The 23,057-nt window shown below is 47.7% G+C and overlaps 1 protein-coding gene across 1 annotated transcript in view; it reads right to left on the minus strand.

The window, feature by feature from the left end:
- Window positions 1–19,861, minus strand: part of GDNF (glial cell derived neurotrophic factor) — a 123,217-nt gene extending 103,356 nt beyond the window's left edge. The window contains exons 1-2 of the mRNA XM_080973311.1: window positions 19,599–19,861; window positions 3,442–3,624 (exon numbers count right to left, since the gene is read on the minus strand). Coding sequence (XP_080829437.1) covers window positions 3,442–3,598 — 157 coding nt within the window. The 5' untranslated portion in view covers window positions 3,599–3,624; window positions 19,599–19,861. The remainder of the gene's footprint in view (window positions 1–3,441; window positions 3,625–19,598) is intronic.
- Window positions 19,862–23,057: the final 3,196 nt, after the last annotated feature.

The following is a 23,057-nucleotide window of genomic DNA, read 5'->3' on the forward strand; positions in this document are numbered from 1 at the left end:
CAGAGTACACTTGATTCCCCCTCGGACACGCAGCCGTCGGACTGCATGTTGGCCTGCATGGCGCAGGAAAGGGCTTTGATGAAGCACTGAAGGAAGTTGCCACCTGTCCGCCTCTGCTCCTTGCAAGCCATCGTGAGAGGCAAAGGAAGCTTTCGACAGACGGCGAAGAACGGTTTCTTCAGGCCACTTATGCGAATGGTAAACAGAATAACAGAATTTTGCAAGGCAATCAAAATTCTGCTTGCAGAATAAATTGCGCACGCAGGAAACACTATGCAGATGTGCGTCCTTTTTTTTGCATAGGCAGGGTCAGTCAGCCATGAGTAAAAGAAAGAAATTCAGTAGCTGAGAGCTACAAAACTGGAATGTTTGATTTTGCAGTAAAACAGTTTAGGGAGCAAAGGGCCATTAATGGTTCTGCACCAATCCAGAGGCAGATCTCGGCTGGAGTGCGGCAGGACTCTGACCTAGACCCTGTGCTTGTCAACTTTTTTTTAATGACATGTTTTGGATGAGAGTATAAAGGGAATGCTTCTCAAATTTCAAATGACATGAAGCTGGGGAGGGACAGAAAACAGAGACCAAGTGGCCTTGACTGGCTGGCATGCCAGGCCAAGGCCAACAGGATGAACTTTGAGAAGGCTGCTCCATCACCTTTTATATGGGGAGTGAATTTGACCCACAGAGCAGCCTTGCTAGCTAGGGGTGATGGGAGTAGCTGGCCTTCCATAGAGGAAGACTCTTGGGCTCCCTTCTTGCATAGAGAAGGGTGGGTAGGACAACGATCCCATCACTGTGGTGGACAATTGCTTAAGGGAAGCTGCTTCCCTCCATAGAGCAGGCAATACCCTCACTAGGGTCACGGGTGGCGCTGTGCTCTAAACCACTGAGCCCCTTGGGTTTGCCGATTGGAAGGTCGGCGGTTTGAATCCGCACGACAGGGTGAGCTCCCGCTGCTCTGTCACAGCTTCTGCCAACCTAGCAGTTTGAAAGCACACCAGTACAAGTAGATAAATAGGTACCACTGCGGCGGGAAGGTAAATGGTGTTTCTGTGCGTTCTGGCTTCCGTCACAGTGTTCCGTTGTGCCAGAAGTGGTTTAGTCCTGCTGGCCACATGACCCGGAAAGCTGTCTGTGGAAAAACGCTGGCTCCCTTGGCCTGAAAGTGAGAAGAGCGCTGCAACCCCATAGTTGCCCTTGACTGGACTTAACCATCCAGGGGTCCTTTACCTTTGACCTTTACCTTTCTACCCTCACCTTCCACATTCAGAGCCTCTGCAATGACCCGTTCACCCCACTTTCAGAGCCATGAAGAATGAATCAGTCACTTGGGGGCCAAGTAGGAATTTTGGGATCAACCTCCAATTGGCCTTGATATTTTCTGTGAGACAGAGGTATATAAATACTTTTATGAATTAAAATAAGGCAGTCAAAGGTGGCTTCTGAAGGAAGGGCGACACGAGATTACATAGGATCTCCTATCTATTTTCATCAAAAAAGAAAAGCGAGTTCACAAGACACCCAAGCATTCCCTCATCTACGCTCTGGGGCGGAGGGCGAGGAGGGTGGAAGGAGAAGGGAATGGAGACAGTTAGGTCTTTTGGTCAACGTGCATCATTCCTTGAAAGGAAATGTGGCTTCTCTCCAAAACGTGAAGAGGGAAACCCAGGAAAGATTCCAGTGGGAAGAGAGCGAGAGAGGAGGAGGATCAGACGAGGCAGAAAGCGAAAGAATGCAGATGTGGTTTTGCATCTGCTGGGAAGATGCTGAGAAGGCAAAAGAGGCTTGAGAATCCCTCTCTCTCACAGGAAAGCAACAGTGGAGAGGACTGTGTGATTTGCAGCAACAATAATTACCCTGGGAGCACAGTGCCCTATGCGCTGCAATGAGCATGGGTGGCCTGCGGAGAAGGGAAGTGGGCGTATGTGGCATATTCTGGGCAGGCCCGTGAACCTGACTGTGGCCCGCTCAGTCTTGTAGCCTGCTGCGTGCTTCTTTCCATCCTCTTTATATGTCCAGCTGTCCTTTGTCAACAACAAATTGTCGCTGTTTATTGTGTTGAATATATGCTAAATGGTAATTTATGGACCTAATAGGTATCTAAAACCATTTGCACATAACATCATAGGAGCCTGCACAACACAAAACACTGTTGCTGTATGTAGGTTTTATTTTATTTGTTTTTTATATTTTGGAAATGTACATCCTTTTTTTTTTTATTCCTTTAACTTTGGGGGGGGGGCAAGAGAGTGGGGCCCTAAAGCTATAGCTTGTTTAGCTTATACGTAATCCGGCACTGGGCTGCTGGACATTAGGGACCGACTTTCAACTTCACATTTAGATACAACTACTAAGTGTAGCTAACCCTTTTGGTCTCCTACTCATTTTGCTCCACTGATGTGGAGGGGAACTGGACTGTCAGTAATTTGTGGCAATCCTATTTCTGGTAGCTGGTGCTTCTAGGTGATTTGGCATATTGATATGCTAGAAACACAGTTTGCTTATTGCACCCTGAAAAGCATTGAATCTGCACAAGCCTTCAGTTTGCACCTAGATGTGGGATTCTTTGTCATAGTCTAATTGAGCCCAGTTAGCTGATGGACTTTGAATTTAAGCCCAAGGAGCATTGTTCCGCCTCCCAGCCATTGGTGTGTCTCCTTCCGCTTGGTGAGCTCTGACTCATTCTCCATGAACAAAAGCTGCCACCTCATTGACTTCATTAGGGATGCTTTGCACTCAGCAGTGCCGCCAGATTTCAAAACAAACAGACAGAGGTTTGCCCTTCCTTGTATTCATGCAGAGGAAGCGGCAAGTATACTGAAAGTACACATGTTCCTGATTATTCGCAATGGCAAGAATGCTGATGGAATCACTAGAGTTAAGGAATCCCAGCACTCCTTTGGAACCAGGCATGTAGAGACTTCTGGTTCACATGCAATCTCCTTATAAGAAAGAGGAGAGGGCAAGCAAGTAGAAAAGTCAGTGGTGGCCCCACAAGAGCACACCTGTGAATCTTTTTGGTTTCATAGCAATTGGACTACCATGGCGTCTAACCTCTAGTCAGGTATCCTCAACAACCTCACCAAACTACCATTCCCAAAGTCTGAAACCACCAAACGATAAAACACAGTGATAACCATATGGGTGAACCTTCAGACCCAATGATGCCCATGGGAGTACAGTTGCATGGTGAATGAGTCAGCCTAGTCCTCTTAACTCCCAGTGGCTTCTGCATGACTAGGCCTGAGCCGTCAGTCATGCTTGCTACATTTCTGCTTTTGGGTTTAGATCTCTCTCAGCTCTAGGCTGGGAAAGGAGGAACCCTCCCAGGAAAGCTAGTTAAATAAACGTCCAGACTTGGTGCCAGGACAACCAAAAGCATTTTTTTTCAGTAGTTAAGACAGATAGAAGTTGAAAGGAGGAAAGGGAACTTTTTCTTACAGTCCATTTGGCCAGCATAAGGAGTCAGCAGCCGGTTGGAGGTGTGATCGTCTTCAGCTCCCTCTAGCACTGAGTGGGTCTGGCCATCAGGAAGAGGAAAGGTGGAGATTGTGTTGAGTAGCAACATGCAGACAGCCACCACATCCCATAACTTCATCTTAGATTTCCTTCCAGCACAGGACCCTGGCAAACAGGAGAGAGACAGGACATTAGCGTTTGCATCTTCTCCACTGATCCCATCCACACTGCTCCATGGCTCAGTGGCAGAGCATCTGAATGCAGAGAAAATTCTAGCTTCAATGCCCAGCATCTCCAAGTTGCGCTGGGAGAGACTTCCTGCCTGAAACCCCAGAAAGCCGCTGCCTGTCTGTGGACAATACTGACCTAGATGGACCAGTAGTGTGGCTTATAAGTTCTTATGCCATGTGCCAATCCCTGGCCTCTATCTCATATCCCCATCTTGGCAGTCTGCTTTAAAGCGCCAAGTCTTCTGGGGCTAGAACGCTGCCGTTTCCATCTTCCCTTACAATAACAAACACAGTGCTTGGCGCTGAGGCCATGTTTATTAGAAGCAAGCAATAACTCGTCTTGCTGGCCCTGGTTCTGTGACTCAGCTGCTGGTCAGGGTGGAGAAAGGAGGTGGGCACTTGCTTTAAAGAGCCTTTGAAAGGAACCCAACACTGTCTTCTCAAAGGCTGCTGCCAGACAGTGGATCTGTTCAGGTGCTAACTGTTGACAGCCAACCTCAAAGGCCTTCCCTGCTCTCTGTTTCTATGTTCCAAACCTTACGCTTTGTCTTTAAACTGAGCTTGGAGCAGACAACCCTTCAGATACACAGCAAACACCAACACACACACACCCTGCTCCATCAACAGCACCTTCCCAAGTGACACGAGCGCTTGAGTTTCCCTCACACCCATTGCCAGCATGTCTGGTTACTGTGTTCATACAGGAGAGAAAGTGTCATGAATACTATTTTTGAAAAATCAACCATACCTTTTAGTATCACTGTTTATTCATTTCCACTCCACCTTTCTCCCTTGCAAGGAGCTCAAGGTGGTGTACATGTCTCTCCCCTTCCTCATTTAATCCTCCCAACAACCCTGTGAGGTAGGTTAGGCTAAGAGGCAGTGACTGGCCCAAGGCCACCCAGCGAGTGGGGATTCAAACCCTGGTCTCCCAGCTCTGACACTCTAACCAGGCTGCACATTTATATTAGAGACACAGGAAACCCAAAAGCTAACAAACAAAAAGCAGAGGAGGTAAATGTTACGTGTAAAAACAATCATGCAGAGCTTTCGGCAGCACTTGACTGTGGTCTATCTTCAGCCCCATGAAGTAATAATTGAGCGCACACAGAACATCCTTCTCTTGTCACAATGAGCAGCCCACTCAGGGCTGCCCAAGGCACTGGGCTGCCTGAGGCCTCTCTCCGGCCTTAAGGGTGCATTCATGATTATTTATGCTCAGGATTATATCAGGTTGGAGGGGGGAAGAATGATTATTGGTTTGTAGGGTTTTTTTCTTCTTGCTTTTATCATGTATTTTGTGCTTTTATATTGTATTTTTTTATGTTGCGAACCACCCTGAGATCTGAGGCTGATGGGTGGCATAGAAATTTAATAAATAATAATAATAATCAATCTGCTTCAAAATAGCATTTGTATGGGCAAAAGTTTCAGGGTGGACATACTGCTTCATTTCCAATCAGAACATGGCAGCAGGACATTTTGCGTATTAAGTTTTAATCCAAACATGCATGTAGAACCTTTTCTTCAATTACATGGGATTGGAAATGGGGGGAAAACCCAACACCCCCCAAATGCAACCAAACAAGAGAGATTTAAACATCATATACATAAAAACACGGAACTTGTTTCAGCCATGTTTAAGCATAGTGCTTAAAAATCACTATTCTTTTTAAAAAATCCTTGTATTTTGCAGAATTTTAGCACAATTTTCTCCTATTACAGACATTTCTGTAAGACTTCTACCCAATATATTCATATTTGTGCAAACAATTTTGCCCAACAGAATGCATTTTTGTCCATTATATTTTTACTAACATCTGCATTTTAAAGTGCAGCTCCCTGATACATGCATTTTGGACTCACTGTTTAGTTAGAGGACTGTTACAAAATACAGAGAAGTGCAAATTTCAAATGATAGCTGCGTTTCAGTTCTCGTACTGGTTCGAGAAGTGCAAATTACAGTGGTACCTCGGGTTAAGTACCGGTACGTTAATTCATTCCGGAGGTCCGTACTTAACCTGAAACTGTTCTTAACCCGAAGCACCACTTTAGCTCATGAGGCCTCCTGCTGCCGCCGCTGCACGATTTCTGTTCTCATCCTGAAGCAAAGTTCTTAACCCGAGGTACTATTTCTGGATTAGCGGAGTCTGTAACCTGAAGCATATGTAACCTGAAGCGTATGTAACCCGAGGTACCACTGTACATGCTTCCTCGTTAAAATGCAAAATGTTAGAATATCTCTTCTGCCCCATTGCCAGTAGTGGGTTGGGCAACATGCGTGTGTTGCAACAACTAATGTGGTTTTAAGTGCTTTAGCCGAAAGCTTCCAAGTTTGTGGCGAACAAGAAAAAGGAAGAGTTGGGAATGGCCCAATGGAAATAATCAGTAGAAAGGCTCTGACCTGGGTCTTCTTACTCTCACGGTAGAAAGGACCTCCTCCTGAGTAGGATGCCTGCTCAGAACTGTGCAGATAATCTTGCTCTCTCAGTAAGTGGAAGCAACGTAATACTGTACTGGCAAGGCAGGTAAGCAAAAAAGCCCCATTGTGCCCCACTGACCGCTACTGTTAGTTGGTATGGGAGAGACCCTTTGCACATGCTCAAACTGGACTCCCCACTGTGCATTAGCACTGGGATTCAGAACAGCTTCCGTAGCTTAAGGTTTGCCCCTGGTTCCGCATGTTTTCGATATTTTTATTTTTTTTAAAAAGGGGGAATTCAGATTGGGTTACATTTAAAGGGCCTTTGATACGTAAACTTTACAGAAAGTGGGATACTTTGGCTTTCACATCAAAGTAGCAGTGATTTGGCAACTTTCAGTCATAAAGTGTTATATAGGCACCAGTCGGGCCTGGTAAAGTGAAGAGAGAAAGAGAGAGGGAGGGAAGGGAGAACAGGAGGAGGCATCTGCAAAACTGGAAGGACGTGTAACTCTCTCTTGGCTGAGTTTTCCTATCCTAGTTGAAACTATTATCCGCCTTGCAAACTGGCAATCTGGGACCAATCAGGCATTTCCCATCCTTTCAGCTTGTTCACCAAGAGCAGGCTGGTGTGTGGACTGCATTAAATTCCACTGTCAATACTTCAGAACATAGTTCTAGCAGAGAGGCTTTTCTGTCTTTCTTGGAAAGTTCTGCCCAAGCGGATCTGAGGTCAGGGGCAAAGGAAACCGGAGCACTTGCAGGTGCTTAATTAGAGCCAGGGTGGATCCCCTCCCTGCCCCTGCAAGCAAACCTGTTTACACTGTAAAAAAAAAAAAGACTTATTTCTGCAAGGCTTAGTTAGTTCTGCCACAATAAAAAAATCAGCACTATTGCGCTTGTGCAGAGTGCCTTTCCCTCACCACTGGGTAACCACAAGGAGTATCCTTGGAGCTCTGATTAGGGCTTCTAAGGCAAAGGACACAAATGAATTCTACATGAACAGGAGATCCGACACTTCTGGATTTCAGCGGGATTACAGCATTATCTGCAGCCCCTTGAAGATGAGACATTTGGATTTGACCCCTTTGGCAGCACATCCTGAACAAATTAGACTAGCATAAATGACACATGGCACGTAAAGGCAGCTTTCCCCCTCTGTGGGATTTCAAACAACCGTGTTTACCCTTGCTAGTCTTATTAATTCTGGTAGAATTCTACCACATATTGGGTTAAGAGTTCCTTTTGGCGCTGCCCTGGAATCTTTATGTACGTAACATTGGGGGAAGAGGCGCATTTGCACACTTGGGATGTGCATTTGGGCGGCACCAGAGAAGACACAATGGGTCGATTTTCATGCAGCTGACACCAGTAAGTGAAGTCCTGTGCATCTTTTATGCACAAAAAGTGTCACTGTGTTTAAAAGGGCCGGGACATCCATGAGGCAGACTGAGGTAACCACCTTGAGTGGCAGAAGCCAATGGACATTGTCAGGGCCGGATTTAGGTTGGATGAGGCCCTAAGCTACTGAAGGTAATGGGGTCCTTTATATGCCCAGCTGCCCTTTGTCAACAACAAATTGCCGCTGTTTTTTGTGTTGAATATATGCTATATGATGATTTATGGACCTAATAGGTATCGAAAGCCATTGGCACATGCAAAATGTAGGCACCCTATATATAGAAATGAGAAACCAGTGATACTTTATAGAGCAGGCTAGTAGGTAGGGCCCATTACTGACATCATAGGAGCCTACACAACAGAATACACTGTTGCTGTATGTAGGTTTTATTTTATTTGTTTTTTATCTTCTATTTTGGAAATGTACATCCAGTTTTTTTCTTTAATTTTTTTGGGGCCCCCCAAGAGAGTGGGGCCCTAAGCTATTGCTTGTTTAGCTTATACATAAGTCCGGCACTGGATACTGCCATGGGCATTATGTTCCACTGCCATCATGCGCCCTTCTCCTTCAGCTGCTGCCCCTCTCTGGATTCGACAGCAGCAGCTTCCAACCTCTGGCCCAGTGGCGTAGCGTGGGTTCTCAGCACCCGGGGCAAGGCAAGTAATTTGCGCCCCCTAACCCGTGGATTTGCGCCCCCTAACCCGTGGATTTGTGCCCCCTAACCCGTGGATTTGCGCCCCCTAACCCTAACCCCCAGAAGTTGCGCCCGGTGCGGCTGGCCCCCCCCTGCCCCCCCACGCTACGCCACTGCTCTGGCCTGTCTTTTGGCAGCGGCTTTCAGCTGCAGCTTTCGGTGACAGCTTTTGGAAACCCAAAGCTGGAAACTGAAGCCAAAGCCAAGCCAAAGCTGGAGATGAGGTCTAAAGGTGCTTTTGGCTTGGTCTCTGGCTTTGGGTTTCTGAAAGCCTAAGCCTAAGCCCACAGCATAGCTGTCAACATTTCCCTTTTTTAAAGGGAAATTCCCTTATTCCGAATAGTATTCCTTGCAAGAAAAGGGAAAAGTTGACAGCTATGGCCCACAGTCCAAGCTGGCTTGGCACATTTCCATATCAGTTTGCATTTTTTAAAAAGTCCTCATGGAACTATATCAGCTATTTAGTGTAAGTTTCCTAACATACACATCTTTCTACACAATTGTGCCCAATTCCACTGCCCCAAATCTTTGGATCTAGCCCTCCACATCAGGGGTAATGAGCAAGATTCCTGGTGTCTTGAGCTGCACTGTAAATCAGGCACTATGTCTGTGAGGTGAAAGCAGGTGGAAGAAGCTGTGGGTTCCTTGTCTCCTCCTGCATAAAGGAATTTAAAGTAAAAGCTATGCTGGTCACTAACTCTTAGTACAAGTATCACTTTTTGAGTTCTGGTCTGGCAACTCTGAGACCTTGTGCAAGAATAAAAACTCCCAAGTCTTTAACAGGTGTAAGTCTCCTTCATCTCCAGGCAGCCAGAATTAAAACAGATCATCTTGAATTTGCATGCATTGCGTTTTGTGTTTCAATAAAAAACCAAAACCCACCAAAAAACCAACGCCTCCATTGGCAGACTGCATAGTAAACAAAAAAACCCCGTACATCTCCAGTGCTCATCAACACATCAAAAATGCTCAGTCAATGTATAGATCCTTGCTGCTTCTTCATTGGTTTGTTTGTTTTTAATAAAACCAAGGATGACAACAAAACTAACCACCGAACACATTTGTGGTCATCAAGGTGACCTATGATTCCATGGTTAATTTTATTCATTTTTATTTATTGAATTTCTATACCGCCCTTCTTCTGAGGGACACAGGGCAGTTCACAATATAAAAACACAAATATAATATAGTAACAAACAAAAACTAACAATCTGTTTCCCTTTCATGACACTCAAAATCAACTCCCTGGTCACCTCACTCTCCCTAACAGATAGGACTGGCTTACTTTGGACCAATCATCTTCAAAAGCCTTAAAGCTTTTAAAAATTAATTTAAACTCCCAGTTCTTCTTAACTGGCTAGTGGGATGGGCTGCCTGACTAAGAACATCTGCACACTCCCAAAAATACATTATCTGCCTTATCCAAGTTTAACCATCATGGCTGCACCAAAGGATTCCGGGAACTGTCACCTGGTGGATGTGCTGAGAATTTTACATTAATGTTCCCTAGTCCCAACTCACAGAACTGCACTTTCTAGGAATTGTTATTTAAAGCTGTCTGAGCTGTGGATATAGCCTATCAAAGTCAATGAGATCATTTGTCTCCTCAAAAGAGGCTCTGCAAGGAAAGTGGGAAAGAACACCAATCAGTTGCAGCTTTGCTATAAAGACAGTGATGATGGAAGCTGCAGTTGCTGAATTTTTAGCCATGATGCAGTTGATCTTTTACCCATCAGGTGGCAACTCTAAGCAGCTCCAGTGATAGCAGGCAGTGACAAAGGCAGAATGCTGCCTTGTATTGAGTCAGATTCTTACCCTATCTACAGTGGTATCTCGGGTTACATACGCTTCAGGTTACAGACTCCACTAACCCAGAAATAGTGCTTCAGGTTAAGAACTTTGCTTCAAGATGAGAACAGAAATCGTGCTCCGGAGGCGCAGCAGCAGCAGGAGGCCCCATTAGCTAAAGTGGTGCTTCAGGTTAAGAACAGTTTCAGGTTAAGTACGGACCTCCGGAACGAATTAAGTACTTAACCTGAGGTACCACTGTAACACAGTACACTGTAACACAGTACAGTGGTACCTCTACTTACAAACTTAATTCATTCCAGAGGTCCGTTCTTCACCTGAAACTGTTCTTAACTAGAGTTGTGCTTCTGTTAATGGGGCCTCTTGCTGCTGCTGTGCTGCCGGCACACGATTTCCCTTCTCATCCTGAGGCAAACTTCTCAACTTGAGGTAACTCTTCCAGGTTAGCAGAGTTTGTAACCTGAAGCGTTTGTAACCTGAGGCATTTGTAACTTGAGGTACCATTGTACTGTGCCAGGCAGAAGCTCTCTGGGTCTTTGGGCAGAGGTCTTTCCTTTATCAACTACCTGGCCATCGATCTGGAGATGCCACAGAATGAACTTGGGTTCTTCTGCAATGCAAAGCGACACGGCCTTTCTCCTTATATAAATGACTGATTTTTGGTGCTCCCCCTCAAAAAAGGGGGGCATTAAGGTGCCAGACATCCTTATCAACATGCCACTTGAAATTAAGTCCTACATTTCCAAGTACGGTAACATGTTTAGGGCCAAAAAAAGCAAGAACTGCACATCTTTTAATTGTTCACATGAGAAACTCTGCAAAAATTGGTGGATCTACTTGACAGTACACAACTTGAAGCATCACTTCACACAGTATGAATAAGATCGCTTTTGCATTTCATAGTATTTGATCTAGAAGAGATCTACCGTTCTCTTGGTCTTTATACTTTAAATCACCATGGTATACTAGACCATGGGTAGGCAACCTGAGGCCTGGGGGCCAGATCCGGCCCAATCACCTTCTAAATCTGGCCTGCGGGCGGTCCAGGAATCAGCGTGTTTTTACATGAGTAGAATGTGCCCTTTTATTTAAAATGCATCTCTGGGTTATTTGTGGGGCATAGGAATTTGTTCATATTTTTTTTCAAAATACAGTCCGGCCCCCCACAAGGTCTGAGGGACAGTGGACCGGCCCCCTGCTGAAAAAGTTTGCTGACCCCTGTGACTAGACTATCTGCCTTTATAATGGAAAACACTTGATAACAGAGCATGTAGAATCATAGAATCATAGAATCATAGAATCATAGAGTTGGAAGAGACCACAAGGGCCATCGAGTCCAACCCCCTGCCAAGCAGGAAACACCATCAGAGCACTCCTGACATATGGTTGTCAAGCCTCTGCTTAAAGACCTCCAAAGAAGGAGACTCCACCACACTCCTTGGCAGCAAATTCCACTGTCGAACAGCTCTTACTGTCAGGAAGTTCTTCCTAATGTTTAGGTGGAATCTTCTTTCTTGTAGTTTGGATCCATTGCTCCGTGTCTGCTTCTCTGGAGCAGCAGAAAACAACCTTTCTCCCTCCTCTATGTGACATCTTTTTATATATTTGAACATGGCTATCATATCACCCCTTGTCTTCTAGGGCTCCTGGTGAATCAGGGAAAGCCACATTGATCCATTCAAAATCCTTCTTTGCAAAAGCCTTAGGACAGGGGTGCCCAAACTTTTTTCAAAGAGGGCTAGATTTGATGAAGTGAACATGTGTGAGGGCCGAACAAAGTTGAGCTGTTTTTAGGATTGAAGTTTAGCCCAAAGTTGTGGAGCTTTCTTTTGGATTTAACCCCAAAGTTGTTGAGGATTTTTTTTAAGATTGAACTTGTTGAACTTTTTCTACAATTTTGCCCCAAAGTTGTTGAGCTTTTTTTAGAATTTTACCCCAGGACAAATACTCCCGTGGGGGCCAGATTAAATAGACTGGCAGGCCGGATAAGCCCCTATATTTCATCTCAACCCTTAAACAGGGCAGATCCCAAACAACTCTCTACTTCAGGTGAGGGTCAAGATGGTGTCTCCCATGCCATGGATGAACATGGACTGCCTGGGAGTTCAGCACTGGTGATGAGGCAGAGTTCTCCACTGAACCTAAAGGCAGCAGGCTAGCTTAAGCTACTGTAGGGCAGGGGAATTGGCACCTATCAGTTGCTGGGAATCACAAGCAGGGGTGGTGCTGATGGGCTGAAGTCCTGCTTTTGGGCATCTGGTTGGTCACCATGATAGCAGGATGCTGGATCAATGGGTCATTATTGACCTGATCCAGCAGACTCTGCTTATGTTCATCTGCAGGACCCTGTCCGATAGCACCTTGTTGCTGCTCCTCACTGTCTGCCACCTGAGGTTGCCGGCTGACTTTGCCTAATAAGAAGGCTGGCCCTACCCTAGAATAATTTTGTGGAAAAGAAAAAGGGTATACAATAGTTTAAACCCCAGCACCCCTGTTTAACAGGTTGTGGTTACAGCTCTAGAAAGACAACCTCTGGGGTCATCTGAAATGAAAACTTAGGAGAAAGCTCAGTGGTAAGCTAGTTCTTTGCATTGTTCAGGATTGCTTAGCCTGAAATGTCCATAGAATGCAATGTCATAGCTTTCCTGGACAACTGGTCCCATTATTCAATAGTTTGCATAGTTAGGATACCCAATCCAATCCTGCAGTGGAGCCCACTGATGAAATGCTGACATGTCTAACATTTGACCAATGCTCTCTGGCACAGTTTTGCAGAGTAGAACTTCCTGGGAATGTGTGCCCTGTGCCATTTCCCCCAGTATATTTACCTCCCCCTTTTTACCTTCTTTTGCAAACAAGCTATCTGGTTATTTCCCTGATCTGGTTCATGAAATGGAACAACCAGGAGCCACCTGAAAACAAATACACATCAAGAGGACAAGGCTGTGAATAGACCTTGGATGGAACAATCTATTGGTTAAGTTGAACTCCTCTTGGAAGCTCAAACATTGCTCTTTAGTGTTTTAATAATAAAATAATAATAATAATAATAATTTATTATTTCAACAAAATATTAAAAATACAGTAAGATGTTCACTTGAAAATGTTGTATGTGCATGACAAAATGTCTGCTTTCAGCCACTAATATGAAAGATGCATCTTTCTAAAGATGTTAATTTCTAAAGATGTTACCATATTTTTTGCTCTATAGGACGCACCGGACCATAGGAGGGGGAGAACAGGAAAAAAAATTCTCCCCCTCTCTGCTCAGCGCCCCTTCCTCCCGCTTCGCTGAAGGGGCGCTGCGCAGAGAGGGAAAACTGTGCAGTGCCTCTCCAGCGAAGCAAAGCCTGGAGAGCAAGAGGGATCAGTGTGCACCAACCCCTCTTGCTCTCCAGGCTTAAGGCGGCTATCCACAAGCCTTCGGAGCGCAGCGGGAACTCCCACTGCGCTCCGGGGGCTTCAGGCAGCTTCAGCGAAAGCAATGCGAAGCCTCCGGAGCACTCTCCCTTCGGAGTGTTGCAATCGCTGAAGCTAAGGAGCCTGCATTCACTCCATAGGACGCACACACATTTCCCCTTCATTTTTGGAGGGGAAAAAGTGCGTCCTATAGAGCAAAAAATACGGTAATATTTAGAGCTCAACATGGGCGGGTGTTTCATAAGCTCAATCTTTGCTTTGTATGAACACTCCTTTACCACAGTATGAATGGATGGTCTTGACTCCAACCTCTTCTTGATAGTGTGGAGCAAAGCAGGGTTGCCCTTTATCACCACTTTTCTTTGTTCTCTCTATCAAGCCACTAGCAATGTCTGTTAGAAACAATGCGAAAATAGTGGGTGTAACAATAAATGGGAGATTGCATACTATCAGCTTTTTCGTCGATGACATCACCCTTATGTTATCTAAACCAGAAACTGCAACACCTGGGCTTGCAAAGGAACAGAAGTACTATGGTGAGGTAACAAGACTGCAAATAAATGAGCCTAAATCTGAAATTATGTGTTTAGGTACTCCATTGCAATCTCAGGCTAATACAAAGCACATTACTGGTTTTAAAAGTTGTCCTCAAAAACTTAAGTATTTGGTACTAAAAACCCGCATTCCTTAAAGAGGGCAAATTTTGCACTTCTGCTAACACAAATCAGACAGGAATTGAAGTCTTGGGAGGAGCTACACCTTTCTTGGCCTGACCACATTGTGGTCCTTCCAAAGTTCCCCTATCTGTTTCAACTTTGGCCAATAGCTACAATGCCTAAAGAAGAAGAAGAAGAAGAAGAAGAAGAAGAAGAAGAAGAAGAAGAAGAGGAGTTTGGATTTTATATCCTGCTTTATCACTACCCGAAGGAGTCTCAAAGCGGCTAACATTCTCCTTTCCCTTCTTCCACCACAACAAACACTCTGTGAGGTGAGTGAGGCTGAGGGACTTCAGAGAAGTGTGACTAGCCCAAGGTCACCCAGCAGCTGCATGTGGAGGAGTGGGGAATCGAACCCAGTTCACCAGATTACGAGTCCACCGCTCTTAACCACTACACCACTCTGGCTCTCAGAACTTAAAGAACTTAAGGCCTGGCAATGACTACTAGGCAAATTTATTCACCAAGACAAGACAGCTTGTCTGTGTGATAGAATTCTATACAGTAACAGAAGCTGAGTTGATTTGGGAGTGCCATACTTATAACATGCATTATAGGGCGATTTAGCTAAATTTTCCAATGTGATCCTACTTTATTTATTACTGCAGTTAAAAGGTTGTTTCTGAATGTTGTTGTAAAAGTGGTAAACATTTGGGGAAAATGTTTCATTTTCATTCATTTTTTTAAAAAAGAGCAAGCTTTAAAGAGTAACACAGGGCTCTCAAAATAAAGTGAATGAGAGACCGCACATGTAAACTACTAAAACTAGGGCACTCAAATCCAGTGCGTATTTACTGCTTGTAGCCATAGACCTTTGCAAACAAGGGCATTCATCAGTGGGCCAGTGTATATTCATATTTGCAATGAGGTAGTTAAGCATGCAAAAACACTGCAAAAAGCTCCCTTCAAGGCTTGCCATGGCAATCTACAGTTTCTAAAAGTTCTGCTCTGGTCCAGAATGCCTGCCAGGAAATCGGCTTCCTCATCCAATCCCATTGCTTTCCAGCCAAGGTGTTGCAAGGGCTGGTTGTGGTTGGTGGGTGATGAGGGGAAAGCGTTCTGTACAGGCTCAGAGCTGCTGTCCTCCTTTGCCATCCTTTCATATCCCATGGCTGAGCCACAGAGATGCACTTCAAAGGAAGACAGCCCTTGGACCCAAGCAGGACTTTTTGCTCCCTGAAGTGGAGCCCTAGGGCACCTCCCTTCACCCCTCCCAGCTAGGGCCAACACTTTAAAAAAAGTCTTAATGCACTATTCAGACACCAGTTCATGCCTTCAGCGCTTTTATGGTGTGTCACCATCCCTCATGTATACCTCAGTAACTCTCCAGGCAGGCCTTGTAACCAAACCAAACACAGCTATTCTTTTTTTATTGCACTTATATTCCACCTTTTCCTCCAAGGAGCTAAAAGCGATGCGCATGGTTCTCCCTCCCCTCGTTTGATTCTCTGCAATGACCCTGAGAGGTAAGTGACTGGCCCAAGGTCACCCAGTGAGTATCATGGCAGAGAGGGGAATCGAACTCAGCTCTCCCAGGTCCGAATCAAGACACTCTAATCGGCTCTTGACCTCCTATGTGCTTGACAACTCTCCTGTTCTTGCAGCCTCAGACAAGCAACAAACACCAGAACTTGACCGCGTTCCTGATGGGCCGCCGCACACTTTGTGGACCACAAGTTGTGCAGTCCTGTTTCGGTTAGTGCTCAGGTGAAATTACCATTTCAAACCTGTCACTAGAGGGCAGTCCACACCTACTTTGGCTTTGCTGGGCTTGCAGCATCCGGCCCCTCCCCTTTCCTCAATATTTTTGGAGGGATGTCCCTGTCCCCCCCCCATTGTATAACTTTGGGAAGCCAAGCTGCCTCATCGCCATGGAAACCACTTAAAAACCCCCAAGCCTAATCAAATTATTACAATACTCTTTTGCACATGCAAATCTCTTAACAGGGCAAAGAGAGGGAGAGAGATGCCTTTGACCAATTCCGGACTCAATACACCAAGCAGGTTAAATCTATATAAACAAATTGCACGCGATTTTCTCACAAAAGCCTATCTGTGGGAATGGCTCTTATTTTCAGCCTACCTCTTGGTTAGGCTAGCATGCTGCGGTCTTATGCATTTCCCAGTGAGGTAGCACTGAGAGTCTGTTGCAGGGGGAAGGCAGAGAATTTAAAAAAGTATTGTGGCACCTTAAAGACTAACTCATTTTATTTATGACAGATAAATAGCTTTCATCCAATGCACCTGGGCAAGTGTAGTCCATGAAAGTGTCTGCCTTATTTATGTAAATATATTATTATTGGTCTTTAAGATGCGACTGGACCTTTCTGGTGATTTTATGCATATATACTCCCAACAAAGAGTTACTACTCTTGAATTCTGGGGTAACATGCCCAAGCATCTTATAACTCTCCCCATTCCAAGTCAAATGGCAATAGACCCCTCCCACCTGTCACTGGCCCTAAAATCGAAAACATCCCTGGATGGGATTAGGGGAAGATTCTGATGCAGGATGGAGCCCAGTTTTGGGCTCCTTCTCTGGGCATTTCCTACCCTCTCCTGCTCTAGGGTGCTAATCACCTGTGCCCAATAACTTTGAATATGCATTAACTACCTCCTCCAGATCCACACCTCTAACGAACTACCTTTTTTAATTCCGGAGGGGAATCGTGTCCCTTCTCTCTCTCCAGAGAGATCACGCACCTCTCCAAAATGTGTTGCCTCTGCGTCGCTCGGTGGCGGCTCCTGATCCCCTACGAACCCCACGGAAATCTTTAGGGAAATAAGGTGGCTCGGGCAATTGCAACCCAAGCTCGCTTTCCCTTGGGATCGCGACGCTCCCAGAGCATTCCCGACCTTTGCCGAGGATTTCTCCTCGGAGGGGAAAGGTGAGCGAGTCCCTGCCTCGATGCAAGGCGGCGGTGCTGGGCGTATTCCCTATTTCCAGTGGGAGGAGAAGAGGGCGATCGAAGCGCGCGTCGCCGTCGGATAAGCGCTGCTTCGGACACGTTTCAAGGCGCAAGAAGAGGATCTGGCTCGGCGGGGCTGGTGTTGCCGTCCCAGCACGAGCAGGATCGGGAAACTCTGGGCCTCTGGAGAGAGGCGATTATGGGAGGAAGCTCGGTTCTGGATTCACACAAGAGGTGCCCAGCTCACGCCTGGGGAAAACCCGTCCAGCGCACTTTTTCTTTCTTTCCATGCACTTTGGTTTCCTTTTCCCACACGATCGGCGGACGCTAGTCGGAGGCTGCTAGTTTAAAGCACCGTCCACGGTGAGACGGCGGAGCTGACAGCCAGGGAAAAGTTTAGGCGACCGCTTAAGCTTCTAGCCGTCTTGAGGGTTTTCGTGGCACTAAGCTGGTTTCCGATTTAAAAGCCTTGTGGACAGTGGCGTAGCGTGGGGGGTGCCAGGGGGGCCGGCCGCACCGGGCGCAACATGGGCGGGGGGCGCGCTCGCACTAGCAGCTCTCTGCCCCTACTAAAATCCACGGGTTAGGGAGCCTGCGCTCGCTCGGCTTGGCGAGGAGGTCGCGGAAGGGGGAGAGCGAAGCCTTCTGCCGCGGGCAAAAAAAGGAGAGGAAGCCGGGTGGGCGGGCGGGCGGGCTGGCTGGCGGGGGTCTGGCTGCGCCTGCTGCTGCCGGTGCAGGGCAAGGCAAGCAGAGCGAGGAGGAGAGAGAGGGGAAGGGGGGGGGGAAGCAGCTAGGAAACGCTGCGGTGTGGAGGAGGAATCAATTAAGGAGAGAAAGCGAAAAGCCTTGGAGAAAGGGAAAAAAGGAAAGAAAAGAGGCAGCTCCAGGAGAGCGCGGGGGAAAGAGAAGCCTCACTGCTGCTGCTGCTTGGGAGAGTAAATTACTGTACTTGCTTTGCCCCGGGTTAGGGGGCGCAAATTATTTGCCTTGCCCCGGGTTAGGGGGCGCAAATTACTTGCCTTGCCCCGGGTGCTGATAACCCACGCTACGCTGCTGCTTGTGGAGCGCACGGTCCCTTGACCCGCCTTTCCGCAGCCCTCCCCTTCAGCCCGCACACACGGCACTGAAAAAGTCTTATTTTACGCATCTCCAGGATCAGTTCCCCCAGGGACACCTTAAGCCCCTTACATCCTAGCGAAACCAGAGAGACACCAGGGACTCCAAGGATGGACGAACCTGGCTGAAAACCTAGAACGATTTACCTGGGAGTACGTCCCACTGAACTCAGCGGGTCCAACTTCTGAGTAAACATGTCTTGGCTTGCACTGTTATTCAAGGATGCAAAAAAATGTCGCCCTTCACTCCTGAAGCTGAGGAAAACCTTGGCATAACAGGGAGGATCTGAGAGACAAGTGTTCCAACCCACCACTCAACTTGAAACTCTCACCAGGAGACCCTTTGGCTGGTAAGGGTCTCTCAGTCTAATCTACCTCACAGGGATGTTGTTAGACTAAAGCGGGACAGGTAGAACCATATATATCGCCTTGGTCCAAGGGAGAGTAACGAGACAAATTTAATTCCTCCACATTTGAAGCTCTCCAGAGGAAGCGTCTTTTCAGGTGAGCAGGCCGACGGCAAAATATTTAGAGCTGCAGGGCGGGGAGTTATTGTAATTGCACACTTACCTGGGAGTAAGCCCCACCGGAGACAGTGGGTCTCCCTTCTGAATAAATAGACATAGGATCCGGGTTCAGATGACCCCAGCCATATTGATTTGGATCTGGGGTGGTGTTGCGAGTGGCCTTATATAGCAAAGAAGCGGATTCTCCAGAAACCTAAGCAACCGTTGCGTCTGGCTGCCAGAGGCGCACCAGTGGAGAGCTATGGGGCAGGACCCCAGTTCTGTCCAGTTCTCACAAGGCTTTCTCTCAACTTCGGCCCGACGTAACTGCGTAACGACTGCCAAACAGTTATTTGGAACGCGCTCATCACCTTCACTATTTTTTTTTTGAGAAGTTCAACAATGAAGTTAAACTAACCCGCTTGAAATGACCAGAGGATGAGTCTATACTTCTAAAACGAGCTCGTGCCATAAGACCTCCCTGGGGATTTCCCAAATGCCGCCCCCCCCCCCGGCAGGCAAAGAAGGAGCCCACTTAACCAACGCGAGATGGCGGGATGGAGACAGAAACAACCCACTCCCCAAGAAAATAATTATAAAAAATACCACTTTTAACTCCTGCAAGTTTCCCCTCCTTTTTTGTTAGAGGGCCCTCGCTACTGGCGCTCTTGAAATGTTACCACCCGACTCTGCTGGTTTAGACCCCTGGATTGCGGCGGATCCAGAATAACCAGGGCGGAGTTCTCAAGGTGGGGGAGGTGGGGAGAAGCCGCCCCAAAACTCCTGTCCTCGGAGCAGGCGAGTCTCTCCCCGTCCCCATCCCAGGCCCTTCAACCAGCCAGACCATCGCTGCGCAACTCCCTGAGCTCCCCAGCCCAGAGGGGCGGTTTCCCCGGAGAGCCCTCCCCCTGCTTACCTCGGATCTGGTCTCTTCCGACCCAAGGGTGACATGAACGCCCGGGATCCACGGCTCTCCGGCTCAGAGATGCATGTGGAGCCCGGGGCGCGGAGATCCTCGAAGTGGGTGGGCGATGTGGGCTGGGGTGGGGAGAAGAGCCTTGCTCGCAATCCAGGCGGGGGAGGGAGCTGTTGCCGCCGCCGCCGCCGCCCCGCGCCCTCCCCCCGCCGCAGCCCCGCAGGTGCAGCCGGGGGGCGCCGCGCCTTCCCCACGCCTTGCGCTGCGCCCGATCCAAAGCTTCAAGGTAGACGGCGCGAGAAACTCGCCTGGCCGCGGGGCGCGCCGCCTGTCAGTCGCAACTGGCCCTGGAGCCTACAGTTCAGAAGGAGAAGAAGAAGAAGAAGAAGCCGCTGGCCGGACGCCGGAGAGAGACACCCCACCCACAGCGGCGGGGAGTCCAGTGAAGACATCGGGGGGCCCCGGCCACGCCGGCTGCTCCAGGGAGAAGAGGTGGGGAGGGGAGAGGGCGGGGCGCGGGGCGCACCCAAGAGAGACACCCGGGAGTGGAGGGTCCGAGGAAGGCTGGTCGGGGAGAAAGGGGACTCAGAAGCCAGCAAAGCTGCGTCCTCCCCGAGGGCAAGTCAAAGCTTGGCAGATAGATCCATGTGGAATGATGCGCTGCGCCACCAAAGGCTAGTGCAAAATCCAGACGCCGAGTCTTGCCCGCCCTCCCCTCGCGTCCTCCTCTTCCAACACCACCAAGCACCACCACCAGGTCACTGTAAGATCCTCTGGAATCGACGTGGAGGGGGCAAGCGAGAAAGGAAAGAAAGGCTCTCCTGCCGCCGGAGGTCTAGCTCCGCTCGCACGCCAGGGGGCAGAGGAGGGCGCGCTCGAGCCGTCCCAAGCGCACGCCGAGAGCTCTCTTTGCCAGGGGGAGACGGCCCGCGAGATGCCTTTATAGGCTTGGCGCTCGGTGACGCGGCCCCCATCGCCGCCTCTGATTCGCCCGCGGACCTAAACACACGCACACTCACACACACACAAGCGAGCGCTTCTCCTTTCTCTTGCAGGCGCTCCCTCGCCTCCCCCCCGCGCGCCCCGTCCAGCATCAAACAACACCAGGAGATCCAGCGAATAGCTCTTGGCTGAAGTCAGCGGCTCGACATATCGTGCGTATTCCATGGCCAGCCGCGCGAAGGAGGCTTCTGAAGTTGGCCCGGCGTCTTGGGCTCGCATTTGCTTTGCTGATGTAACCCAACGCCGCACTTTGGTGCAAGCCGCCCGAGGGGCGTTGGGCAGCCGGACTCCCCCTCCCACCCTCCCACCGCAGGCAGCCCTGTCCCCAATTCCAGAGCGCTCGCATCATTCATTGCTAAAGGGGCAGGTCGACGGAGACGACTGCTGCCATCGCTGGCTGCCACCGAAGATATGCCTCTCTCCTGTCGCCTCCTCAATATCTTATTGTTCTCTGGTTGAGGGGGGGCGGGGAATACACAGGTAGATGGGATGGATCAATAAAGTTGCACAAATGGGGAAAGCCCAGAAATAAACTTATTTGCAAAGCCTCGCCTATGTCCAGGAGGCCCCGCCCCTAATCGCAAATGGTGGCTTGTGTTGCACATGGCCAAAGGCATTGCAACAAGCCCTTGGGCTAAGTTGGAGGGGGGGGGGAGAGAAAATTAAATAAAGACTCATCTAACCATCACCTCGGAGTTTCTGCCCAGGTTGTTTGAAAGCACTTTTGGATTTGCATACACTGTTTTGCATGCAGGGTTAAGCATTGATTGAAGGAAGGAGATACTTTGAAATTGAATGCTTAACTGCTTGGTGTTTACACCAGGCAGATGACCAGAGGGGAAGGACAAAACTACCTCAACAAGCTCCAAAGCTTGTATCCAACACTCGTCCTATAAACTACTATTGCTCTGATGGACCTTGGTGAACTATTAGGGTTCCATAACCCTGAAGGACAAATGTTAGTATTTGAAATGGACAGAATAGTCTGAGCAGGTGTGGTGTAGTGGTTAGTATTGGACTAGGACCTGGGAGACCAGGGTTCAAATCTCAGGCCATGAAGCTCCCTAGATGATCGTGGTCCATTCACTGCCTCTCAGCCTTGCCTACATTACAGGGTTTCTATAGGAATTAAATGAGGAAAGGTGGGACATGAATGCAATAAATAAATGCAAAAATAAATAAGCAGTCTGGACCAAGACTCTTGGTCCCAAAGAATCCACCCTCTCGTTCCTTGCCATGTGACACAATTCCATGCCAACATTGCCTTGATGGCAAAATGACATTTTGGGACCTCGTGTATGCAAGGCAGATGTTCTACCACTGATCTACAACCCTGATGCAGTTTTTCTTTTTAAAACTTAGCTTCTTTTTAAAAAAACAACAACTAAAGGCTTTCCTTGGAGTAAGTCTCATTGAACTCATTATGTGTCCATTCATAGAACTGCACCTTAAGTCGCTCAGCATGCGATGTATAAAAAGTCTGGAGAATCAGGCAGCTTATTCTCGTCACACACTTTAAAGAACTTCCTCCTGCAACAATGTTTAAAAGTGACTAATTGAATATAACTGTAAACAGCTGCCAAATGTTGCTACTGTTCTAGTTGCCATTGGCCTCTGCCACATCGTTGCCTTTTCGCTGCTGCCTCAAACTCCATAGGGATCTTGGCACTTTTGCTGGGAATTCGTCGCAATCCCTCCCACAGGGTAGCTGTTGCGATACCATCACACGAAGTCTGGGGAATATTCCTTTACAGAGTTCAGAAAGAGAGCAGGAAATATACCAAGGGGCAATGGAAATTAGTGGAATAGTTTTTAAAATATATGTTGACGTCTTGCTAGAATGCATGATTTGGGTGATTGCTGCATCATCACTTAAAGTGCATGTTGATTGCACAAAAAGCTTTGTCAGGCAGAATCACTTTATGGCTGCCTAGCTCAGTCCTGAGCCCTCCAGATGCTTTGACCCACAATTCCCATCAACCCTGGTTATTAACCATGCTGGCTAGGGCCTGATGGGAGTTGTGGTCCAACAACATCTGGATGGCACCAAGTTGCTTAACTAAGTTGAGTAAGAGCTATTTCACCCTTTATAAAATACCTAGCCCTGCTTAGCTGCAGCTAGGCTCATGTACTTGTGCATTTGACACAATTCCTTACACTTTTAGGGCTATTCATGCATATTATGAAAAGGGCTCAGGGAATGGGGATCTTAAATTAGGGCAATTTGTGTGACTGGAGAAAACAAGAATGAGTCAAAAGAAATGAGTGTGCACACGCTTATGACCAATGATGCCTCCGTCGTACCACTTTCAGCTCTCTGAAAAAAGCTATTGTCTGTCTCCAGACAGACCCTGAATGCAGTGGATTTTTGAGGGACATGGGCTGTGAATGAACAGAGCCTTTTTGGGGTCATCACTAAGGCTAGATCAGGAAGTTTACTTCATGTTGAAAATGCTG

This window comes from Podarcis pityusensis (genome assembly GCF_964106645.2).
Source record: "Podarcis pityusensis genome assembly, chromosome: 11".
Taxonomy (NCBI): Eukaryota; Metazoa; Chordata; class Lepidosauria; order Squamata; family Lacertidae; genus Podarcis; species Podarcis pityusensis.